We start from the raw sequence: 26303 nt of genomic DNA on the forward strand, positions 1-26303 counted from the left end.
TGCCAATTTCAATTTACCTTTATATCATTTGCCAAAATCTGTTGCAGTTTGGGAGCTGATTTACCAGCAGATCAGGCATACCTGCTTCAGGAGCAGCTGTGTTTTTCAGAAATGTAGAAAAAAGCATGTGTTAAACATTTCAGACATCCATTTCAATTCACACCATGTATCTTTGTGAGCCATGGCAGAAAATGATTAGAATAAAAGCCTTAAAATATCTTTCCCAGGATAACATCCAAGACTTGAGGAAGAGAGTTACAGTGCTTGACTGCCAGCTGCGGAAATCAGAATCAGCTAGGAAGACCTTTGAGGTGGCTACTGAAAAATTGCTACAATTTGTAGAGGTAACTTTGCCTTTCATTTCTAGCAATATTTTCTTTGGAAAAGTTTTGTGTTGATGTTTGTGAAGAATAAACATAGTAAACTGACTATAAACTAGTTTGCAGAGATCCTTTCATTGCTAGAAATAAAGATGGTGTGTAAGTGTACAGATCCCTGTAGGAATTTACTTACCTTTTTTTTTTTCACCTAATTTTTCACAAACTCATATCAATTTCTGTGAAATTCCACAGAGGAAAAATGCAGAAAAAGTAATATTTGATAATATTTTGAAATGTTATGAAACAAAAAAAGTGATGTTGTTATATTTATTTCATTTAAAGGGATTAGAATATTTTGGTTTTTACTTTTACACTTCTAGCTGGGAGAGACTAGACTTTTTAATTACAAATCAAATCCCCCACACCCAAATAGAACATCAAATTATAAGCTATTAACTTTTTGACTGTGTCGATTTATAAACTGTTAACTTCTTGACTATGGCCAACAGGTTGTGCATGAAGTACTTTCAGATAACACTACTTCCTCAACAGTTTTAAGGTAATGAAATGGCATAGTTATTAATATTGAAATGGCAATATTAATATTGAAAAACTCTACTATTGTTTCAAAGTCTCCAAAAACTGTCTTGTAGCTATTTTTCCTATATTTTTTACTGTATGTTTCCAAGTGTCATTTTATTGGAGGAGGTGGAATGGCATGAATTATAAATTAGGCTTTCAGGATACAGCTTCATTAAAAACCTCAGAATTAAATTAAAACAGTTAGTAATTACATAGCTATGGTTGTCTGGATGTTTCCATGAAGTAATTATCATGTGCTAAGGATTAGTTAAAATTGCAAAGAACCTTAATAGTGGGTTATAATTTTTTTTTTAACTTTTTAAATTTGCCCAAATGATTTTGCATCATCATTAATCCAGTAGCATATAAATAAATTGATAACATGTATATCCATTTAAGTGTTATTACTTTTCTTGTTTAAAAAGGTACCTAGGAATATTCAACAAGATTTAGAGCAGCCTTTGGTCTTTCAGAATATCAGCATGATTGTGCCTATATATCCCAGATAGTGTTCCAGTAATATTTATGTAACAGTAAAGTTGTACGGTCTCTGTCCTGCCATCTTTTTCAGTAAAGCTCTCAAGGAAATCAAATCTATTTAAGTGACGTTAGCTGGAACTTTATTTCAAAAAAAATCTGCAAGAGCAGATCAACTATTATATTGTAGATGTCTGTGTTCTCATATGCTAATCCTAATCAATTAAATGCAGTTCCCATTGGCACTGCACAAGAGTCATGTTGCGTGTTTTATAAAGTTCATAGACTTTATTTTACTAAGTGGATTGAAGTATAAAACACAAAGCTAAGGTGACGAACTGACTCACTAACAGCGTAGAAGATAAGAATTGGGTCCCCTAAAGCAGTGTCCCTTCTTAAATGCTAATATGAAAATTACTTTTAAGTAAGTTACTTTCCTGACACCCACTGAGTTCTTGACACTAGATTTTGAGACGTGAATGTTGTTTGAATTGAACTTTCCTACTACCTTTATTGTACAGACAGAACCGCTTCTGAGGCAAACTCATCAATTTGGTAGTATGAATCTTTTTTGTTCATACAATGAGACCAAAACCAATCTAGAAACACAAGTTTACTTTATTAAAAGTAACCATTTCTTTTATAATCTTACAAATAAACACTTACTATTTTTTGTTCTCTTAGTGACAGAAGAACAACATTGTCTACTAAAGCACTTCTTGCACGGTTGGGAAGGATTGGACCTACTGTCACAACAGCTCTTGCCGCAGAAGCCAGAGACCTTGCCAAGTCTGTCCGTGCCATTTTGGAAGTAGATTGTGAGTGAATGTGTGTGTGTCTGCATGTATACACACGCATAAACACTTCCTTTCTTCCATCAAACGTTGTGGCTTTAGCATCTTGCTTGCTAATTGAGAGTAGCGTGTTTCACTAGTCACCATGTGGGGTTTTTTCCCAAATGTGGAAGAAGGATCCTGAGTAGAGGTTCTGTTTGGATTGGGTTAGGACTGTGGTTATAGGTAAGGGATCCAGAGTCCAGTGTCTTTCAGAATGGTGGAAGACCTACAAATGCAGGAAAAGGGCTGCTGCTGCTAAGGGCTATCCCCTTTGTTTTTCTAACTTACCTTACCATAACCTGAACTTACCCTGCCCACAATCAGACCCTTCTGCTACAATTGGACTGCTTTCATATGGTGATTTGGCTACTTTTCTGTTGTGTGCTTCACCCAGTAGAATTTGTTCACTGTATTATTTTTTCATTTCATGCCAAGATTACAGAACTGACTTAATTCTGGCTGCTTAAGGTTTAGTCAGTACTTCCTAGGACTGATATAGAATGCAGAATGAGGAAAAACTAGTATCTGTCTAGAATTAAAAGTGGTTTTCCCTATTAATGCCCTTAAAATAGTAAGTGCATTTCCTCCTTGACTTTAAGCAGATATCCCAGGATAGTTTATTGCATGCATTTTACCAGTGTCAAATGGGTGTAATAATAACGACCTTATTTAAGTAAATTGGATATATTTTCTAATTCACTGAAGGTTGTGGAATAAATAACAGTGAGACAGAAAATATATAGAGTAAACAAAGAACAAAAAAGTAAATTAAATAAATCTTTGTAACAAACAGTGTTTTAAATTATAATGAAGCCACAGAATATTTTTGAATCATAAATATTCTTCCAGGAGAATGCATCGGATATTTCCTTATGTTATTTCTGGCAGCGTGTATGTTGTTTTGTTAATTGTCAGTTGAAAATTTCTTCTGTTTATATTAAGCCAAAGAGAGGAGTTTTGTTCCTCTTTTACTATGCTTTTATTAGCTTTTAATAAGAATACAGTGGTTTCATAAATCAAGAAAATATTTATTCTTCTGAGGTTTAACCTGGGAGTAGGTAGCCATTTCAACTCAGAGGTATATAATACATTTCATCCCATTCTAGAAGAGTTGACTGGGCAAGTGATAAGTTCTATGCAAGCTGGAATTAGTTGCCTGTTACAGAGTGCAGTAAAGCCAATGGATGGTACTGGAGACTTCAGTGATTTGCTGCCACAGAGCAGATCATTTAGACATCTCTCAGTGGATTCAATTTTTCTTTTTACTTTTGTTCTTCTGTTTCCCTTGCCTTTTGCACAGTCTCTTTACTTTCAGGTTCATCAACAGACTTTTATCTAACAAAGACCTCATGAAAGGAAAAATGAAAGTGTAATATTAAAAAGTTATTTTTGTTCCGTTAATAGCATTCATCACTCTTCCAAAAACAATACACTGAGGCCTTTCTGTAGTTCAAGATCATCTTGCTCTAAACATTAGGAGGAAGAAGTCAGAAGTAAGCATCACATGGGATTCTAGAGACTTGGGTTTCCTTGTCTCAAAAGACATCACCTGAAACTCATTGAAACTCATTGGTGGGAATATTTCCATTGACCCTGATGGGCTTTAAACAAAAGTGGTGAATGCAGTTGGAATCAACAGGATTTTGGAATATAAGCTTTAATAACTCAGATATAGATCTTTCTTCCAAGATGCGAAGGATGCATCAGAGTGAGAAGATTTCTCCAAATGTTTAGAAAACCAGAGCATTATTGTTAAGGACTTTGAAAAGTGAGTTTTGAAGTCAGGAGATGCCCTTGAGGAAATAAATCCTCCGGAGCTTTTAAATCTGGTATCAGTTCATCAGCAAAGAAGATAGATATTTTTATTTAAAATTGGATGTGAACCGGCAGAATAAATCATTCATAGCACCGGAGCACAGTGCACGTTCGGTGTCAGTTCAGTATCCACCTTCATCAAGCTATAATTAGGATATAAAGTTATTCCAGAGTACGTTTTTTCCTGGAAAACTTAAAGCAGAAAATTAATGCCAGAATAAGGGATATAAAGATTTCCAGAATCATGTAAAACTAGCAGAATTTCCTGACTGTAATGCTCTATTTTCATACCGGAAAGTTTACAAAATGTTATTCTGCTGAATTTACAAGAACATGTATCAAATAGTGTCTTAATGAAGATTTTATTGCTGTAGGGAGTGAATGTAGCCTGCAGTTTCATTTGGAGATGTGTGTATATCCTCAGGTCATTAACAGAAATCTGTTCCCATTGGTGAAAATTATGCTAGTTCATGACCAGTTACTGTAATGAACTGCATGCAGTTGGAAATCTAAGAAACAACTGTGCCTTATTATACGATTCCTGGTTCAGATCATCGAAATGATTGTATATTTTGATCACATTTACCCATAGTTGAGCAGACATGTCAGTTCTAATCCGGCTTAGCTGGATTGATTTGTGAAAATAAAACAGAAATGGCCTGACACATTACAGGAATTTTTGGAAAGCTGGTAAATTATGATTGACAATAATCGTATCAAAGATTTTAATACCATTTTTACGTTGTTTGGGAATTAATTGAGGAAGGGGATGAATAAATATATTTGTTGAGGAAATGTTTCAAGATATGAAAAATGTCTTATTTGACATTATTTATATAACACTTACTTATTACATCACTCTATGGAGAAGAAAGCAAAATAAGAAGATAAAAAAATTGTTCGTAAGTGTCCAGAATATTAGAATTACGGTGACTGGAGGAGGTGAAAAGAATAACAGTGGCCAGGAGAGGAGATAATTGGTTTTCCACCAGTGACTATGGTAGAGTTCTGTCACACTAAGTTGTTTCTATCACACGACCCAGGAAATCGTGCAAGGAGAACTTTTAGTTCTAAATGCAACTGAATTCTAACACGTGGTTGTGTCAAACATAAGAAGTAGGATACATGTTAGAAAGCTCTGGAGCCATAGCAGGGATCCATTTTATGAACCTGAGAGTTAAAAATAGCTCTGCAGAGAAGGATTTAAAGATTGAACGTCATCCTTCTGAGTTCATTCTGATTTGGAGAGTATTACAAATAGATTTGGGCTCTGACGAGCTTGTGTAGGAGATTAAAGCTTTAAAGCTCACTCTCTTTCTTTCTCTCTCTCTCTCTCTCTCTCAAAAAAAAAGTAGTTAAGGCAGAGTATAATAGCATGTTGTCTGCAGTCCCCTATGCCAGATTCTCACAAAATGTTTCCCATGTGATCTTCAGTTTTCTTGCAGATGAGCTGTCATAAAAAGGGGGCTCTCGTGTATGTAGCATTTCATAAATATCATACATCAAAGAAAAAAGTATAATGGACATTACTTTGCAGACTGAAGATTTTCCTTTTTTCCAGAAAGATGTCCACAACATAATAATTTGTTAATAAATTCTTAGAGAATTGGAGTGAATATTTTTGAGATTGCTAAGTGAATAAAAATGTATAGCTGGGCAAGCATCATGATATACTTTATCTCCTGAATAGATCTTCTCTTTCAGTATTTGCTTCATTTTGTACAACATGAAGTAAAGGAGCCCTGACCAAAATACCTTTTTGATTCATTTACAGTGCTTGCGAAGCAAAGTCTAGGTGCAAAGACAAGGTTGTGAAGTGTTCTTCCAAAAGAAAACTGCTTCCCTTGTTAAAGATCACCCTTGACATCCAGGTCAAAATGACATATTTATGAATTAGCCACACAAACTGTCCTCTTCCTGCGTAACAGCATGACATTTTGCCTGAGGGAAGAGGTTTCAAGAAGTTCAGTGTATTCCTGAAAATCTCCAAGTACGTATTGCCTTGTGATAATGCTGCAGACCAGTTTTCAGCTTTGTAGGTGGAATGACAGCTATGTGAAGTCAGTTTGGCAATTCTTCAAGTGAGGACTCTGTTTAAAACAAAACAAAACAAAAAACAATTCAATTTCCAGTGCGTACTACTATAGGATCCTCAAGATCCAGAAATGCAAATAAGAAAGTAATAAACAGAATAATCAAGCTCATCCCTTGAAAGATTCATTCTTCATCTTCTTGAAAGACTGTAAGCTATTTTTAGAAACAAAGTCTTGAGAGGCCTTTCTGCTTTGTAGAATATAAGCATCTCCTGAAGACATAAAGAAAATTACTTTCATCATACAAAGGATAATAATGCCTCAGTGAAAGAACTGTAGCATTTAAAAGTAGGTGCTGGCTGCACTTAGTAGACCATATGGTGCAAATCATGCTAAAAAGAATTGAGAAAGCATTTTCTTCTTTTCTATTACAAAATTAGAAAAGAAATACACTTGGTACTGGTAATGGCCAAAACCTGATTAACCCTGGAACATACTTATCTCTTCATAAAATAGCAGGCAATCGGCATTTTGAAATGTGCACTAGCATAATGCAGCTTTCAAGTATTTTGACTGCTAATTTCCTCACTCTGCCTCTGAAATTTCTATCCAAAAATACAACCTTGCTCTTGTTGATATAATCCCAGTCATCAGTATCCATTAAGTGCTATGAAGCCTGCTTCTCTGCTCGGCGGGAACTCAAGCGGTGCATCTTGAATTATTTTTTCCCATCATGTTTCTTTGATCTGTTGTCAGCCTGGGATCTGGCACATGGCAATCATGCTGAAGTTCACTAAAATGATCTCCAAATTAACATCACTTCCAAAAATCCTACTTTCTCTACTGATACTCATCTTGCTAGTCACAGTAGTCACTATACATTTGATTACGAAGATCCTACAGGCAGAAGTTTAGTTGCCCAGTTTTTGTATTCATTTTCCTTGCATGCTGACTATCTATAAAAAAAAGGCAATGGAAACTGCTGGTGCTAGTTAAGTTGCTTTTGATTTTTGGACCACAGACAAAGTCTTACATCTCAGGCATTAAAAGCTGAAATATGGAATCTATCCATTTCTTCAGTTTAGGGGTTTTTTAACTATATTACGGGCAATTGCCAAAACCATCCCATATTCAGCAAAGTGTTAGTTGTCCCTTCCCATTCTTTTGACAGTGTGGGTGGAACAAAGTTATAAGGTAGAGTAGCAAGTCTTTGCAAATAACAATTTTGCTATTTTGAGAAGAGCTAATGTTCTTAAGTGTTCATATTTTTTATTTATTTTTTGCAGCCCTGGTGTGTTTGTTTATTACAACAGAATTAGTGCCATATACATTATTACTATTTTGTTCTTGAAATTAAAGTACAACAGTGCTATAATTTTGTACAGATAATTGGCTGTAGTTCATCAGGAGAGTTCTGAAAAAGTTGAGATGTAAGCGTGGGCCGTTCCCCCCCACTTTTTGGTTTGTGTCTGTACATCAAAATCCAGATGTGATTGTAACACACAGGCATACCCTGGCGAACTTGGCTTTTGTTAATTGGGCTAGTGATATTAAAGATGCATTTGCAGAGGCTGAATATCAAAATACGAGTCTTCTGTTGACCCCAAGAATATTGCCTGATTGCTAGGGTTTGCTGAAACACATGATGCTGTGTCTTTTTATATTTTTAGTGTCAAAAAGAGAAAATTATTTCCTGCAAGATCATCTTTGTGGGGACAATTCTGCATTGGGAGGATAGCATAACTTTAATATTCTTTCAGCTAATAAACTAGAACTGTACCTTTTCTTCCTTACTGGAAGAGCTGCTTGTCAAGGAGCAGCATAATGATAACTAAAGAGAGAACTCTGTGTATTCATTGTTCTGGCAAGGCCATAAATATTTCAGTGAATTACTGAAATCAGAAATAGAAGAGACCTATTAAATTATACAATGTATATCCTGAGCGCATCTGTACAGCTTCCTTTTTTAATAGTTTTTGACTAGCAAAAGAAAAAAATCTTAAAATCAGTGCTGTATGCTTTAAAGATAAAGAGGTTATGTTTGTCAATTAAACGTTTTCTGAGACAGTACATCCATTAGAAAATACTAATTTGGTGAAATTGAAAGTTTCAAAGGTATAATACATTTTAGCAACAACAACGAAAGAGTTTTCCCAAAAGAGAATTTATCAACTGTTTTATCCAGTGGAAAATTTCACAGTTGTACTAGTCCCTGAAGGTTGAAGAATTTTTCCTCAAAACAGAAATATTTAACAGGAAGGTAATTTCATTTTTGTAGAAAGTAGTGCTATTAAGTTATTAATGAACTTTTTACTGTTGAATCTTTTCTGAGTAGGCATTTTAAAAAAAAAAAAAAGATAAATCCCAGAATGACATTGGTAATTTTGGAGTATGACCTGGTCATCAGTGGCTCTTTCTACTTGCAGAATCATGCTGAATTTTGAGCTCATAGGGACTGCTCTCTTTTGCCACAGAATATTGGCACTGTATCCTGATGTAGCATCATGGCATTATACCAAATGGTGTCAACTTCTCAAGAGCAGTGCTCCAAAATCCATTTTTCCTTACACAAGAGCAGGTGTGCCTCTAGCATGTCTTCCTGGCCTCCACTGAGTTCTGAAGGCAACAGGAGACATAAAACCTCTTCCTTATGTAGCAGAAGCATCTCCCAGTTTGTCTTGAATTTGTAATTTAGTTACTTTCTTGTTTGCTCAGTCTCATCTTGTAGAGACAACATAGGGCGGACAAGATAGAGGAAGACAGGAGCTTCATGCTGCTGCTGAATGCATCACTTGATTTAGTCTCTGTGGGGCAGTGGTTTTCTGGTTTCCAGCTCTGCTCAACAGAAAACTTCGTAAGAACTGTAGGAGCAGTTGTCTTCCAGTTCAACATGTGCTCATTGTAGGTCCCCACTATCAACCACACATTGTGAGTGAATGACACTATGCAGAAACAGTGGCTGCTACAGTAACTGGTAGTTTGTCCAAAAATTAAATTTAAGGTAGCAAGAAATTTTAATATTATTTTTGATTGAATTGCAGAGTACCCACATTTCTTTACTGATCTGAAAACTTTGCTAGTACAACAACGGAATATAGTTCGGGAATAGAAATAAAACTTCGTAATTTTCCTTTTACATCTTCAATGATGTAAACTGAGAATAAACCTTGACTTAATTTTAATTGTTCCAATACATAACATCAAATACATGAGATAAGAAGTGGATCCCTTTTGCCCTGTAATACAGACATTGTTGAATTTTTGCCTCATTCTGAAAATGAAAATGTTTCATTAAGAAATTGATAGCTTATAAGCACCTCTTTAGATACACTGCAAATCAGATTACAATAAGAAACCCAAAGGTGAACAACCTATGTACTTTCAGAAAAATTAAAATTCAAAGTTGCATAACAGGGAAAATGGTTTCTATAATCCTCAGAAAAAAAATCCAAGCATATTTAATACAATTTTACAAGGAGACAGTCAAGAATTTAAAAGCTTATTCTACATAACTGTTTACTTGCAGCAAGACTTTGAATTTTTGCAAATCATTTAAATTTCCAATTTTGCTTGCATGGTAAATAAGAATGAGGAGTTGTAATTTTGAAAGTGTTCCTAGAACTGTAATTCCAAAAAGAAAATCTGTCCAAGAATTTGAAAATGTTTCATTGCAACAGAAAGGAAGTGTTCCACTTCAGAAATGTAATAGTGTACAATATTTAAAATATTCCCAATATATATGAAATTAAAATGAGTGTGCATGGAAATTAAGTTAAAAATCAGAGCACTAGATCTGTGAGACAAGTCCATTCTTCAGTCTGTAAATCTAATATGATCTGTTTTATTTACATCATTTGTACACCTTTATTAAAATTATTGTCCCCATTTTAGAAAGGAATTTGAGCCAGGAAGCAGCAGACTCACTCGTTCATAGGAGAAAAAAAAAAAAAAAAAAAAAGCAAGGATTTAAGAGAAGTCTCCTGAATTTAATAATTTTTTTTTCTGACCAGGTGTCATATTGATAGGAAATCCTGAAAGCAGCTTTTTTTTTTTTTCTTCCTGAATAGTAACCTGCTATTACCAGAATCTATTACAATATAGATAATATTCTTCTGCATCCCTAGATAGCTGTCAAGTTTGTTAGTGACTTATACTTTGTTTCTGGTTTATCATTACTGTATGTTATATTTCTGCAGTGCATTTTCATTGAACAAAAATGTCAGTTGGTGCCTTGCCTGTGAAACTGTGTCAAGTAGCACCTTTACACTGTCTTACCCTCTTAAAGTCTTCATTAGAAAAGGAGAATGCTAATGAGGAAGCATAGACTTAAGAACAGAGACAGCCAGCGTAGGCTCTGTTTTCTGAAAAAGTTTTAATGGTTTTGGTTTCTTGCCTTTTTATTGTAAATTCTATATTTTTGTACTATATGTTTGATGGTGTATTTCAGTGCTGTGTATTTGATCTGAATTAGATTTTTAATGCATGGTTATCCACATATTTCAAAGTAATTTAGAATTATAGCTGTGGCTTTTAAACTGTAGTTCATCAACAGCCACTGAACCACAAAACTCTTAGAACTGATTTACAGCTTATCTACAGAAACTTTAGCACTTTTACATTCTTTTCAATTACAAGATTCATGATGATAATCTATGAGAATTTTTGAGGGTGGGTAGTGATCCCTGACTCAAAAAAATATGAGACCACTGATAACATCATCACTGCTGAAACAGCAATATTTAATTGCATACCTGTACTTAAACGCAGTGCCTATAATGTTACATAAATAAGTAAGGCCAGTGAAGCCAAATCAAGGTTGAATAGTTTATTAGAAAGGTGGTGGACAGCAAAAATCTTTTTCGCTGTGGTTTTGTTGTTGTTTTGGTTTTAGTATTATTATTGGGGTGTGAGTTCAGGTGCTATCTGGCAAGCCTAAAAAACCGTTCTATAAACCCTATTTCTTTGACCAGGATTGGTTTGGTTTTACAATAAATACTTGGAAGGAGACAAGCAAAGAGTTGTTTGATACATAATATAATTAAAATATATTACTCCTGTGAACACAAGACATACAAATGCCTTGCAGATGGGAAGCAGAAGAAATGTCTGCATGTAATGTAAATTGCACAAAGTTTACAAAACTAGCACTCAGTACTTTGCCACCAAGGAATCAGAAAAGACTTGGCTAGAAAGGACCTCCAGCAGCTAGGTAGTACATCCGCCTGCCTCCAGCAACAGGAATTAAATCTACATGAATCCAAACAGGTATTTGCCTAACATATTCCACAGCTTCTGGAGGCTAACTATTCTCATCCTTAATTATCTTTGCCATTAGAAAGCTTTTACTTTGGCCTAAATCCTCTTCATTGCAGTTTAAGCCCATTAATACTTGTTTTCATCCCTATAGTTACTGAAAACACCCTACTACTTTCTTCTTCGTGGCAGCTTTTAACATATTTGAAGACCGTATCGTGTCTCCACTGTTTTCTGTTCCCCAAAATAAACTAAGTGATACCAGTTTGCTCATTTTTTCCTTCTAGAGCATGTCTTCTAGCCATTTCATCACCCTTGCATGTCTCCGAATTCTCTCCAATTCATCAAAATTATATTGAGTTCTGTAGTTGAGACCTTCCTGTGGGAGACAGAAATGGAGCAAGTTTGTTTGCTTTAATATATAGCACACCAGCTCTTATGTTCCCAAATGGTCTTCCCTTTCTCTGATAGCTTCATGTTACTGATTTGTACGAAGTTTGGGCTTTCCTGTACTCCCAGAGCCTAATGCTGAACCAAAGGCTAGCTAGACATACCCCACTTGCTTTTGTGCAGTTGATATTTGTACCTAGGGCAGTACTTTGCTTTTGTCTGTATTGAATTACAGCGTATTTATTTCAAACATTTGATCCAGTTAGTCAAGCTCTTACAAAATTCTAATCCTGTTTTTCAATAACATTTCAAAGAAATATCGGTTTACAGATGGGTTTTAAATCCTGAATTATCCCTGAACTCTCCTTACTTGGACTAAAACCACATTTTGTTGAACGTGAGTGAGGAATGACATTGTTTTCACCTAACTGGTCTTACTTGTGGGTATTGTTACAGGACCTAGAAATTAGACCCCACTTGTTTAATTTGATGTCCGAGAATCAGAACATTACAGTAATTATGTACAAGCAGAGAAGCTAGATAAAAGGTGATGCTAATAAGGATGGAATAATTTTATAGCCTGATCAAATAAAAAAAAGTATTTAAAGTATCAATTATGAACAAGTTGCTAGCTAATTTAGTGGTGATTGAGCATGTATGTTATTCCCAATGTTTCATAGCAAGGAAAAAACCAATTCAATGTCTAAAGCCTGTATTTAAGACAGTTCTTTAATATGACCTAGATTTCAGAACTCTGTTGTTGCTGCTAGAAAAGCAATTTATTCCCTCTCCATTCACTTACCTTTAATGAGAAAAGATGAGTCAGCTTTTGAATAGGCACTGTCTGTACTGACTTTCAAATCAAAACATTTTAATAATGAAAAACAAGTAAGTGATATTATTATACCTTAAAATGCAGATGAGCTAACAAGATTAGTGCAGTCTCGTTAGGTTAATTTCCAGCATCTCTGAAAGAAGACTTCACTAAAGAGCAGACCTTTAAAAGTCTATGCACTCCTTTAGTTCATACTGTGACCCCACTATGAAAAAATTAATTGACTTTGTGCCTCTTCCCATACAAGTTGTACTTGCTCTTGGTAACTATGGAGACTGAAGTCAAAACTGTCCAGAATCATCAATTTTAGTGCATGGTAAATATTTCCTAAATTGTCCCTCTATTAGTTTCTGTTGACATAATGTTTAGAATTTTAGTATATTAATCCTTAATTATAGTATGATGTTTTGACATAAGCAGGGGGGGGGAACCTTCCAAATTTTGTGGCGTGGAGGTGCAAATTGCTCACAGTCAGAGGAAATACCCAGGTGAGAGAGGAATTGAACCTTGAGGTCTCAATCCCAGATCAGCATCTCAAACTCAAGGCTGACATCCCTCTTTTGGTTTGCAAGCGCAGTTCAGACACAGTCAGCTGGTTATCGAGAGAGGTGGGTAACCCAACGTCTCTCTGTGGGTGTGTATGTCTGCACGCCAGGCAGGGAGCAACGCTCTCATTATTTCAGGTACCGAAAAATAAAGCAACCATTACAGTATGGAGCCGAACCAAAGGAGTCGCGCGTACTTTTGTGCAGTTAATTTTCCGTGGCTACACAACTATAAGCATCCTGAGAGAACTGGATTAAAGCTGGCGGGGGGAATGCTCAGACCTTTGTTTCGAATGTCAATGCATGCTAAAGCTATCAGTGCTCATCTAAGAGGGTTGGTATGCTTTTCTGTCAGTTCCTTCAGTTGTTACATTTTTTCACTTTTTTTCAGTAGGTAGGAGTGAGAAACTGAGGGCTAGCAGAGTTACTTAGACATACATGGTGCACAAGTGTGATAATTTAAATGGAAAGAAGTACAGAGAAAGTTGATTGCCAAGAATGATATAGGAAGCTTTTTAAAAGTATATTTTAAGGAGAATTTGCAAGAGGAAAACATAATTGCCTGGTGCTTATGAAGGAGACCTAAATGAGGTACAAAATGTATGTCAGTCTCATACTAGATCTATTGCCTCATGCCATAAAGCATGTGTATCATTAACTGGGAGTCAAGGATGGCAATCTTGCCTTGCATTAGTGATTGCTACAGGTATTATATTTGAATCCTTTACAGTTAAGGTAAAATAATGTATGCTAATTTAGTCACATGGTGGATTCTTTTTTTTTTCCTTCAGGTTTATAACAAAAAAAGGAAAGGTATCTATCCTAGTTTCTAAGAACTTTTGACATTATTTTTAAAATATGCTGGCTTTAAAGTCATGTCTTCCTGTAAATAAAACCCTTCTTTTATTTATGTGTAGCTACAGTGGGTTTTTTAACAGGCTAAAAGGATATCTTGTGTTAATGTATTTTTACAATTCTTGCTTCAAAGGGAAAAAAGTATTACTTTGGAGTAATTACTGTGGAATGAGCTCAGCAGAGAGTAGTTCTGTTATCTCTCAATTGTAGGTGGTTCATGCCAGCCCCCTGCGCAGTTTAATTTCATCATCAATGCAAAAAAGTAAGATACTACTTAGCAAGAAAGGCATATCATGTAATACGATTGCTTTTTAAATCTCAGACAATTTCTGATCAAGTCTAATTTTAGACAGTCAATTTGTTACCAATGAATGCTTTCTAATTAAATTTATATTTAACAATCACATGCGTCAGTGAGCAATGTGAGATGACAGTGATGGAAGTGGGTGGATAGCACAATAGATGGTGACAAGAGAAGTTGATCCAGTAAAGAAAGGAGGAGACGGATGAATTCCGGAACAGAGTAATCAGGGGAGCAAGAGAGTAGGGAAACTGAGGAAGCTGGGCCATACGGTGAAGTGTTTCAGGCTATTCCTAATTACCTAGTCCGGGTGGTGAGTGCCCGGTGTGCAGAGGTTGGTATTTCTGGAATAAGAATGTGTTATTCCAGATTCTTTTTAATCAGATGGAAGTGGATTGTACCAATTCAGAACAAGGATGTTCTCAAGAGAGTACCTACTTCTATGAATTTAACCTTTTTTTAGTCTACATGGCATTTGTGTAGAATTCCCCAGTTATGGACCATTTCTCTAATTTCATAATAAATAATGTGTTTCCTGTCTTCTCTTCAGCAGTTCGAAGTTCATAGGTATAAACAAAATGAATTTCAGATGAACTGATGCAAATATTCCTCAAAAATTACTTTTTAAATTGTAGTGTATTCAGTCAGCAATGGAAATAATAATGTGTTCTTGACCAATCACAAATAGACAGTATTGTGTTAACAGTCAATACTGGAAGACCGTAGAAAAAAACGTGCAATTAATTCATAGAAAGGAATATTTTTTTTTTAAAAGCAGGATAAGACTGAAAAAAATGTAATGGGGAACATGCTTACCATTTTTAATACCTTATCAGGGAGCACTACTACCTATATGATCCTAAGGTACTGTATTTCTCTTGCTGTGTCACTAATTGAGACTGTTATTGGAGCCTTTAACATTAAAATAAAACATCTTTGAGTTCGCAAACTAAAGCAGATGGGAGCTGCTAGAGGATAAGGAGCACTGGTATGATTTTTTTTTTTCTTTGCAGCCTTCTCTGTGAAGGAGGTAGATTTCTGCATTCTGCAGTTTTCTGATTTTCTGCATTGCCTCCACCTTACCCACAGATTCTTCAACCACAATAAACAAAAGAATTTGGGGGGGGATAGTCATTGCATTCTTATGTATTTTCACTGGACAGCTAGTAGCGTTTTAGTAAGAAGCAGTGTAGGTGAAAAATACAAAAATAGTTGTCAGATAATCAGTATGTTAAATGCATTTTAAAAAGCAAATAATACGAGCCAGTAGATAATGCAAAATTGAGTGTTTAGTCAGAATGAGCTAGACTGAAACTCCTTTCTGCCTTCATTATCCCCTACCTTTGAGGGTTTATGCTTTCCTGACCTAATGACTAGACAAACATATTACATTCATGACCAAAATAGCTATAATGTTGAAGAACGTACTGCTTAATGGTGTCCTGGCCTCCTCAAAATCAGTTGTTGAACTTCTGACTATGAAATGTGGTATGTGAAAAGGCATTGTAAGCCAAATGTGATACATATTGATTGAATTATAAACATACTGAGTTAACAAGCTTATGTTTTTCAATGTAAGTTGTTAAATAACTCATTTTTTCTGAAAAGTGATTACATTACAAAAAGAATAATGATTTGTAGTACCTTGAATTCTTTTCATGTCAGCATTTCAAGGAATGCCGTTTTTCTTCGGCTTTTTATATGCTTAAAGACGTTCCCAGTTTCACATCAGTAGTTGGTGTAGATGCTCAGATTCTAGCCTGTGACTGTAGGTAATGGCATGAATCTTCCGTTTTACCTCTGGGCTAAAAGGAGGATTTATCCAAAAGTTGATGGTTTTTTTTGTCGGTTGCTGGTGGCTTATTTACCTTCCCGGTTCTCACAAAAGTCTGTATCTTCTCCAGTGTGCCTTAGAAGAACAGCTTCTATTTGGTGAAGCAGACAACCCGGTACTTAATTTGCTGTGCTCTTTCCATTCCCTTTAAAAGTCAGAATGTTTTGGAGTAATGTAATTGTGAAGTATGTACTGCAAGCTCCAGTGACTTCTGCCATTTCTGTATAATTGGTTGTACACATTCGATTGCCATCAACTAAGCAGAAGAAAGTATTTTATTGTCCTTGTTAAGTGTTGTGCTTATGTTGTACTTTCACTACTAACCTCCTGCATGGATAAAAATGAGCATCGGCTAGACTGCTTCTCATTTAATAACAGTCTAAATTACTTGGATCCTATAGTACCTAAAACTTTTATCTGAAAGGAGAATATTAGTCTTTATTTGAAAAATATGTAGTTTGGGGGTTTTGTCATATTTCCAACATTCAGTTTCTGAAAAGGTACATTTTTGAAGTAATGTTTCAGGAAGATAATTCTTTATCCATCTTGAGGACACATAGCAGCAACCTCCTTGCTCGGGTGACCGTAGCTTTCACCCATTTCTGAAGAACTTAATTGCACATGCTGGGCAGAGTTTTTTCTAAATTTGGATTTCCTTATTTGTTAGGTAGGAGAGCAATATGTCTACAGTAATGTCTATCACATGTACTGATTGAGATCATTCTTACTTCCTTAAATTAGTCAGTTGACTGGTCATTTTTCGTATATTACAATTTCTGTGTATCCATACTGTTTCTAATTAACTGTACGAAGTTATTCACAGACAAGTATTAGAATAGAAGAAAAACATTTATAACAGTTTTCAATTTCAAAATTACCATAAAGATCTTAAAGTTGATCTTCAGCACGAGAAGCAAACTATTTTATAATTCTCATTCTAAATTGTAACTTGCTATGATGTAATTGTTTTAATAAGAGATTAAAGAGTTTGCCAACATAGATGGGTCAATATCTTATGATTAATAGGAAGTGGGAAAACACAAGGTCATCCTTCACCATGCCCTGAATATCCAAAGTAAGAAAAATACTAAGGGAGACAAGCCAGTTTGCCAACCATACTCTAAATTAGCATAAATTTCAGTTGCTAGTATTTCCCAGATGTCTCCACTTGAAAACTACTTATTCCATCTTTGTTTTATTAAATTACCAACAACAAAAGAAAAAGAACAATTCCTTTAAAAAGGAATTTGATATGTGAAAGGAAGGAATGGAATGTCCCCTTAGCAGAGTATTATTCATAAAATGAAACACACTTTTTTGTAGGAAGAGCACTTGAAATGGTCTAAAGAATAAAGTGGCACACAAGCAAATGCCAGAAGTGCATGCTCACTTCTGAAAGCTGTTTTTCTGAACCTGAGTTTTTATACTTAATTCACAAATAAGCAGTAAAATACAGTATATGTTACTGACAGCCTCAAAAAATAAAGGGACATCTTATGCCTGCACCCAATTGAACACACTCGACAAACAAGGCTGGATATTTCTCCACAGATTTTTGCTTCAGCTGTGTCAAATTGCATAACTTGTAGAGGAGTTCCTCTGCCGGTCTCGCATCATATGATACCTCTAGTCTTATATCTGGGATGTTCCCATATTCCAATAACAGGAGTCCAAGACCACATAACTTGGAACCAGCAAGTCAGATCTTCATCTTTCCACCCTCTTTGCATGCATAGATAGCTCAAAGAGAAGAGCCAAAGGCATTTGGGATCTTAACTAACGAATTTTGCCTTATTATTGAGGCCACATGGGGAAGGCTTAAGTGTTGATAAGACACTTAATATATTGTTCAATATCCAAACTGGTGGATATTGAAGAGAGATCAGAATTCAAAAACTCATTTATCAAGCGATGGAGAAAACTGTTTATAATGTCCTTTAGCAAATCTTTTCTATCAGAAATACTTTCAACAGGTAATTCCTATTTCTGCAAAAACTTCCTAATTTTGGAGAATCGTAATATTAAATATAAATAAATCATTAGGAGGTAAATAAGGGGTAGTCCTGAGCTAGATCATGCTCTCTTACTTGAAAAGATATGCATAACTGGAAAAGTCAAGCTAGGTAAAAGGATATGTAGAAAAGACATCTTATTTCTGTTGTTGGTCAAAGAATGTGTTCATTGTGAAACTGAATACTTACACTATGTGGCTTTTGAATTCCAGATAGATATTACATCCCTTGATACTTCATATTAATTCCAGACGAGATAGTTTAATGATACAGCCACGGGATTGTTTCGCCCTGACAGGAAACGAGTTGTAGCCAGACATCCTTTTCACGGTGGATGACTGCTGGAAAGAAGTTTATGCTTCACAAAGGAGTTTTGAGGGCGAGATTACCACCTCTGGTAGGCAGCTATCCCTAAGCAGTCTTTTCAAATTCATCAGTAATGTTTGTGTGACTGCGTATAATGGAAGCAGGGTTTTAAAGTCTGGCCTTAAGGCCAAAATAGAGCACTTAGGGACATACTTATCTTTAAGCATCTAAGTAGTCCCACTTTGGCCAAATCTAGATAAAATCCTAGTGAACAGTAAATTTTTGAACAATTCTTACTATAGTCTCTAAATCTCTCATTTCCTTTGAGTAATTTTGTCAGCAAATAAGAAAAATAAAACATTTTGGACTGTAGTATTTAGATTCTAGGGAAATAATTGTCAGTTTTGAGTCAATTGAATATTCATGCTATGGTATCTGCTTTTATTAGTTTCATCTGCTGATCTCCACATTTCTTTTTCTTTAGTATTTTTTACCTAACTTATTGGGGAAAAAAAAAACCCAGCTACGTTACTGCACAGATTCTATGATTACTGCACAGATTCTAGGTTTGATAACTGCCCAGTAAAATGAGGCTTTTTCCTAACTTCTGTATTTTCTCCCTTCTTCCTTTTGGGACATACTTTGATTGATCATGCTGCTATGTGCAGCTTTTATTGCAGGAAGGCTGTACTGAAGCATGAGGGCCAGTATATGCATTCTGTCTTGGAAACAATGGGCAAAATCTTCCACATCTGTCGCTTCATACAAGTTTATAATTTGAGCTGATCTTTATCTTTCTACTTAACTGCAACCAACCAAGTAGCAATCCTGGTGCATTTTCTTTGTCCTGTTAACCGAAGGAAGCGATAAAGATCGATGAGATCCACACGTTCTCAAGTATCCGGAAAATTTTCTTTGCCCTAGGGTTTCATTTCCTTTCTGCTTTATATAATGTTAACTTTACACTAGAGGTTATCACAGCAGGCATCTTGCAGCTGAGGAGGCAAACAGTCACCAGGGATACTGCCTTGCTGCTCTGTGACCAGCTGCAACGCTACTGGTATACATACGACAGCAAGTGGTTTGTTGTTTCTTTTTCGCATAGAATTATAGAAATCTCTTTTGCATTAATCCTTATTAAATGCATATACTCAGAAAAAAATAACGGTAGGTTATAACGTATTTTGGCTAACATGCACTCTCTCAGGAGACTATGTATTCTATTTGGGCAAAGGGTGCTTTGGACTGTATCCATTTCTTTTGTATGCGTAATTACTTTTGCAGTGTTACCTTTTCTTTACCTTGCAAAAGATAAATAATCACAAATATTTGAACCACAAGAAGACCTATATTTTCTGCTGAAAAGAAATTATTTTTAAATATTGTAAATATGTAATTTTTTTAAGGTGATTTATGCAGACAACTGCAACCAAGATATATTATTTATGAAGTTTCATCAAAGACTGTAGCAATTCACAGAAGAAATGATAAATATGTAGGAAATCTAAGACTGCTGGAGTTTATATAGGCTAAATTCTCTATCTTTCAGACTATATTTCTGACTGTTTGAGCTCTACCTCCCATTTACTTCAGGTGAGAGCTTAGCAGTCTTTCAAAGCAAGTCCTAGGACAGGCAACAAATCTGACCCTGGAGGGTGTGAAAAAGTAGAGCACTGGGAAGTAGATCAACTTATGAATGATTCATGGCGAAAATGAGCTGGAAGGCAATGAAGATGATGTCTAGGGAAATATGATGCAAAACATGAGAGCCTCCTGGCTACCATGGGAAATACCAAGAAATAGAAGTACAAATCTAACAGCGAAGGAAAGGAGTAAAAGGAACAGCAGTGAAAAAACTAGTGGAGAAAGAGTAAAAATATGGAAAATAAAGGCATTAAAAAACCTACAGATGTAGGTGGATCTTTGAAGCGTATAAAGAGTGGATAGATTATACAATCTAATGCATATAAAGTCAAAAAGGCAAATAAAGCTGTGGAGATATCTCCAGAGTTTCCTTTATAGGTGACAAATGTATTCAGTGTTTTTGAAAAGCATAGTCTTTGTCGTTAAGAAAAGAATGCAGAGCATCAGTTGTTATTGCTACCTACGTACCGTTCTTCATTTAGAAGAAAAAAAAGACATAAATCAAATTACTAGTGAAAAAAGTGTAATTATCACTGATGAACGGAACAGGTGATGTAGGGGATCCATGTGAGCACTGAGCAGATGCTGAGGTTTTATTCATAAGTGAGCAAATCCATTGTCATTTATTTCGGATATGCATGTTGCATGCAGGAATGAGGAAAGAACAGGGCAGATGGAAGCAATTGAAGGATGAATCCTGTTGCCATTTAAATCATTAGAAAATATCCATGTCCAATAAAGGTCCCATCTTTTATGGGAGAGGAAGGAAGAACTAGTGATCATGTCTAGCATATTTATAACTTAAAACATCCTTTTCTTCCTTCCTTCATAGGAGTCAGGGCCTGAAAAATCTTACACAGCAACTACCTTGTATTAAAGGGAAGTAGCTGTGGATTATTCTCTCTCAAAGGTAGTAGGTGGCATGTTTTGAGGAACAGATTGTATAGATCTGTGCTAAACTGAAAATGGAAGAAGCCTGAGATAAGTGACTAATACGGGGTAAAAGTGAAAGGAAAAAAAATTAATTCAATATGCTTTTTGCTTTTCAAGCCGTACTAAACAGTAATGGTGCTGTTCTACAATTACCAATTCTCAAGTTCCTGAATTCTGGAGTTTTGGTAGACTTACTTGTTGCTCTTCATTTGGTGCCTGCAGGTATAATTACTTCTCAGATGGTTTGTACCTGCCTCACTGTGCCAAGTCATGATTCAGTAGCTGTAATGAACTCTGTTTATCTTTAAGAACTGAAGTCATCCCTTTCCAGATTTTTCAGAAGTAAGGACCACACTAGAGACAAAGGTGTGATGATGGAAGAAGAGAAAATGAGCCTTTTAAGAAAGAAATTCCAAAAAAATTTATGTGTGCACTTAGGGCATGCCTTGGTATGAAGCAGCTTTCAAAGATCATATGGTGCGTGCAGTCCAGCACATTTTCCAAATAAAAGTTTTAAATCTAAAGCAGGCTCACAGATGGTTCTAATGAGCTGGTCTTTGAGATATACTGTGAGTTGAACAAAAATAGTTTAACTCCTAAGACACTAACATTTCAAGATTACTTTCAAGCTAAAGAACTTGCAGAACAATTTTTCATGCATATTTTAATTTTATATATATTTCTAGTCTCCAAAAAAGGCAGTTTTTTCAGGACCTTGCACTTCCCTTTATATACATTACAGTACAGTATCACAAAAGCATGCATCAGGAGCATTTTTGCACATTGACTGATGCTTCTTTCTCCAGCACTTTTCAAACTTGTACAAACATTTGGTTTTGAACAAATAGTAATAAAAAAGGTAAAGGCTTCCTATGACAATTTAAATTGTAAAGTGATATAGTATAGCACCCTACTAAAAGTATTACTCATCATTCTCATGGACGGGACTTTCAAACTAAGAACAAAGTCCAAGATTGAGGTTTTTAAGATTAGCATGACTGATAATTACAAAAGGGGAAAAGAGAGCACAGGTTTTTAGTGCATGTAAAAATGGCACCTTTTCAGAATTATTTCTTTTAATTTATGCTAAACTTTTCGGTATTAAATACTTTAACTCCCAGACACATTACTGTAAATCACAAAATTAAGCAATGCATTTAGTAAATTAACCTTTGTTAGGATATGTAGACATAGGTAAGTATATATACAAATATCTGTATGTATTTTCTCTGAATCTGTCTCTAGATGTCTTGGAGTTTGTGGCTAAATTCCCAAAGAATTATGTATAAACACAAAAGTTGGTGATAAACCAAACAGCAGAGGATTTCATTCTGCCCAGGCTTCTACCTTGTATAGTTCTTAGCATCGGTATGTAATAGCTGTAAAAACAGACCTCAGCAGACCACAGGCATAGGGGTTTTTTTGGTCACTTCATATAGGTGTAAATTACAATAAAAAGTCCAAAAAGTTAACTGCTACAGTCTAATTTGACCAGACTGTCAGCTTCTACAAAAGAAATGCTAGTAATAAAAGTATCATCAAATGGTTTATAGCTTTGTTGCACAGCAAATATTTATTGAATTGTAATGTTTATATTACTATCTATTGCAAAAATAGCAAGGATTCATTTATAATCTTTTTATGATATGGTTTGAAATTACAGCATTCTAACTGACACCATTTCAAAACTATGTTCTCTGTGTCACCTAAGCTTTGAGAGACATCTTATTTCTTCATTTCATCTTAGGTCTGCCTTATGGATGGGAAGAAGCTTATACAGCAGATGGAATCAAATACTTTATCAAGTGAGTAGTTCTGGGGGAAAATGGGTCAGAGTTGAAATAAAAGCACATCAAACTAAACACATTTTTAAACCTAGGATTAATGGAAAAATGAGTAAAATAACAAAAGTTGTCATATGGTTTATATACATCTTTATTACCAACATCACTTGTTCTTTTCTGGTTTTTTGTGACTTCACTGTCCAGACGGGTGCAAAAGCCTTCTCTCATATTCTGCGTATGTTCTGCATATATACTACTTTTGGTTCTTGATTTCTACCTTATGAAAATTATACCTATGCTTTCCATAGGGTTTGCTTTCTACATTTTCAAGGGGTTGCCAAAGATAAAGCCATACTCTTCATAGCTGGCTTATTAGAAATACTTACATTGACTAGCAGGGAGTTTCACTGGCAGGTGTTCAGGACAGACATTGCAACAGAGAGCAGTTATTATGCAGCCCCACAAAAAATTACAGAAAAATGTGTCTGTATCAGGAGTTACCTGTGATTTTTTAGAAGACACTGCAAACAAGTTGATTTTTCAAGACTCTCCAGAGGAAAGGTGACATTGATAAGGTGTTACAATAACACAGTGTCTAACGCATAAAGAAAGCCTCTACAAAAGCTTTAAAAGCAGTAATCATTTGAAGATGCAATCATCTGGGGGAAAAAAAAACCAAAAGCACGAAGCTTTGGCACTTGTTATTTGCTTGGCTTTCCTTAACTATAAGATTTCCTTAGTGATCATTTTTCTGAAAGACTAGAAGCAAAAATGCAGTCAAATTCATTATTTACAAAAAATGAAAAAAAAATTGTATTATTCTTTAACCAAATCCAATGCATGGTTTATATCCTGCTAATAGCTTGCAGGTAGAGAATTGAAAGCTTCTTTACAAAGAGTTACTTGATAAAAGCTATAGGAATTTGTTGTATACTATAGGAAAGATTTTTTTTCAGTTGTGTTCTCTGATTCTGGAGGAAAAATGCATGAAAAAGAAGTAGGTCATGTTGTATGTCCCAGAAGCTTCAGGAAGTGAATTGGACAGTATGCTGTTGGTTTTTTCCAGTATATAGTGAAAATTAATTCATATAATTTTTTTTATTATTCCTCTAAAAGATTGAAACAATTGGTGAAAAATATAATTCATCTCCATTCCGTATATATCATGAATCATTGTTTAATTAATAGCTAGTTATTCTAGCTGCTGAAATTTGCATATTGTTTAATTCTTACAGGTACCAGGAAGACACTGTTTTGCAGGTGGACTTCCACAGGCTCCTAAAAGACAGGAAGGGCAGCAAATAAATCTTTGCAGTGAGATAAAATTACTTTTATCCCAAACTCTTATAAAAGTCACGTAAATAACATTGAAGTTTATTTATTAGCTAGCCAAGAAAAGCAGGGACTTTTTTTTTTTCTTTTTTTTTCCAAACACACTGCTCTGTTGTCCTTGACTCACCCCGTGGTGCCTCGAGCTAGATGTATTAAAGCAGACATGTTTTTTTCTGCAGAGGCTTCCAAACACACCGTATATGATACTGCATTCCAGCTCTAATCAAGGGGCGGCTTTTATTTTCAGACAGATGTAGGTTACTACATGGGATTTATACCAAAAAAAATTGTAGAAAAATAACTTAGGAAATGAAAGTGAATTAAAAGCAAATTTCATAACAATGGAAATAAATACAAGAGCAACTATTAAAATAGAGCACTGTTCCCTTGGTCTCCATCTGTTGATACAGGGAGCCATTATAGGACAGTTGGAAAGTTAAGGTGGATGCTGGATTCTGTTCTGGGTCAAACACTTGCGATACTCTAGGTTTATACCTGCGTAACTGGAAACCGAGCTTGAAGATAGCATTATCTAGCAATAATAGCAAATAAAATTTAGCAGCAGAACAGAAGAAATCTCACATTCTTGAAACGTTTTCTCCCTCTTTTGTTTTTTTCTGGTTTTGTTACTGTGCTTCTCATACAAGTATTTATCTTGATGACTCAGCAGAAAGCTAGATTTCCTGAATATGCTGAATTTAAAAGAAATTGCTTTTAAATTCTGCGCTTGGGTGCTGAACTATTGCAGATGTGACAGTAAGATGCATATTAGCAACATTAGAATCTCAGCTAGCCTAGGTGATGGAAGCCTAATTTGCAGAAAGCATCAGATGTTTTGCATGTTATCCCCACTTGCTGAAATTGAGTGGTTCACTTGAAAAAGCTTTTTCAGGAATTTTTGCATATCTGATCTTCGATTGTTTATGACTCATGAATGTTCTTCCCTCTTCTTAATGTGCTCCTAGCATTACATATGATGGCGCCCCAGGTTTTCCATCGTTGTTACCTTCTGTAATCTGTCCTATAAAGTTCTGCATGTCAGTCTTTACGTGGCAGGCAAGGAAAATCTACCCATTTTAGTTGCAGAGAAGGGTATGAAATCACCCTTCGTGACCACTGTTGAAAAACTTTTATTCATCTGAATGGAGCCACCACACTGAAGTGGTGTTAAGAGCTCTTAATGCAGTTCATTAGAATGGAATTAACTGAGCATTGCAATAAGACATCATGGTAATTAATATTCCTTTTAACTATTTCCTTATTTTGTTTTCATCACTGTTTCCAAATGCCTTTACAGAGTGTAAGCCAGGTTTTTTGCATGCTTGAAAATTCTTACCTCTTACTACACTTTGTAATGTGTATGAAGTCAGTCTGAGAAAGTTAACTATTTAGAGCAAGGAGCAGAGGTTGCCCAAGTCCCTTGTTTCTATAAGTCCCTTGTTTCTAACATTGAATGGTAGAGCTTTCATGATGAAAATTGTAGAGATTTCATGATGAAAATTCCACCCAATTTTGAAAATATCCTTTTCTAGGAGGAACTTAGCTTGAGGTGCATCTTATCAACTGATCCTTTTCAGTAGGATTTAATCTAATTGTTTAAATGGGAATTAGCAGAATAGTTGATACTTTACAGCCCTGGTACTAATACTGTAACCTTCTTGTTTCTCTCTGGCTGTGAATTTCAATCCTTTCGTTCTTTGGTGTTTAGCACAGCCAAGGCCATGAGGGGCTTAAGAGGGACTTAACGTTAGCCCACTGCCATGTATACAAACAGATGGAAAAACATGTTCTGATTCCCGAAGTGTAGCCACAATTAAACTGATCTTATATGTGAATTGTCAGTTTTCTTATTATGCAGTTAGGCTGTGAGGCTATATAGAAGCTGCAATAGCTCTCTTTAAATCCACAGCAGTTTTACAAGATGCTAAGGACAATCAAATATTATTTTAATTAGCGGTTGCCTTCAGTCCCAACGTGCTTTATTGGGCCATCAAGTAGCTGAGTCCATAAATCTATATGTTATAAATCTAATGCAGTAAACACCCCAGAATGGAATCTTAATAGCACATAAGCTTGAGACAGCTTGCTGTGAAATTTCCATAAATATCTCTGAAGGGGTGTAGCAATATGAAGTGCATGACAAATCAGAGTTTAAAAGAAGCAAACCAGCTGGCTTGTGTTACACACTAAAGTGAAACCCACTTATGTGAATAACT

At 35.4% G+C, this 26303-nt stretch overlaps 1 protein-coding gene across 2 annotated transcripts in view; it reads left to right on the forward strand.

Annotated features, from left to right (window-relative positions):
* The window catches only part of STXBP4 (syntaxin binding protein 4), a 70986-nt gene that overhangs the window by 32741 nt on the left and 11942 nt on the right, over positions 1-26303 (forward strand). For both annotated transcript variants that reach the window (XM_009584028.1, XM_009584027.1), the window contains exons 18-21: positions 228-344; positions 830-879; positions 2064-2197; positions 22719-22776. In XM_009584028.1, coding sequence (XP_009582323.1) covers positions 228-344; positions 830-879; positions 2064-2197; positions 22719-22776 — 359 coding nt within the window. The remainder of the gene's footprint in view (positions 1-227; positions 345-829; positions 880-2063; positions 2198-22718; positions 22777-26303) is intronic.

The sequence above is a fragment of the Fulmarus glacialis genome, unplaced genomic scaffold (genome assembly GCF_000690835.1).
Source record: "Fulmarus glacialis isolate BGI_N327 unplaced genomic scaffold, ASM69083v1 scaffold2848, whole genome shotgun sequence".
NCBI classification, from domain to species: Eukaryota; Metazoa; Chordata; class Aves; order Procellariiformes; family Procellariidae; genus Fulmarus; species Fulmarus glacialis.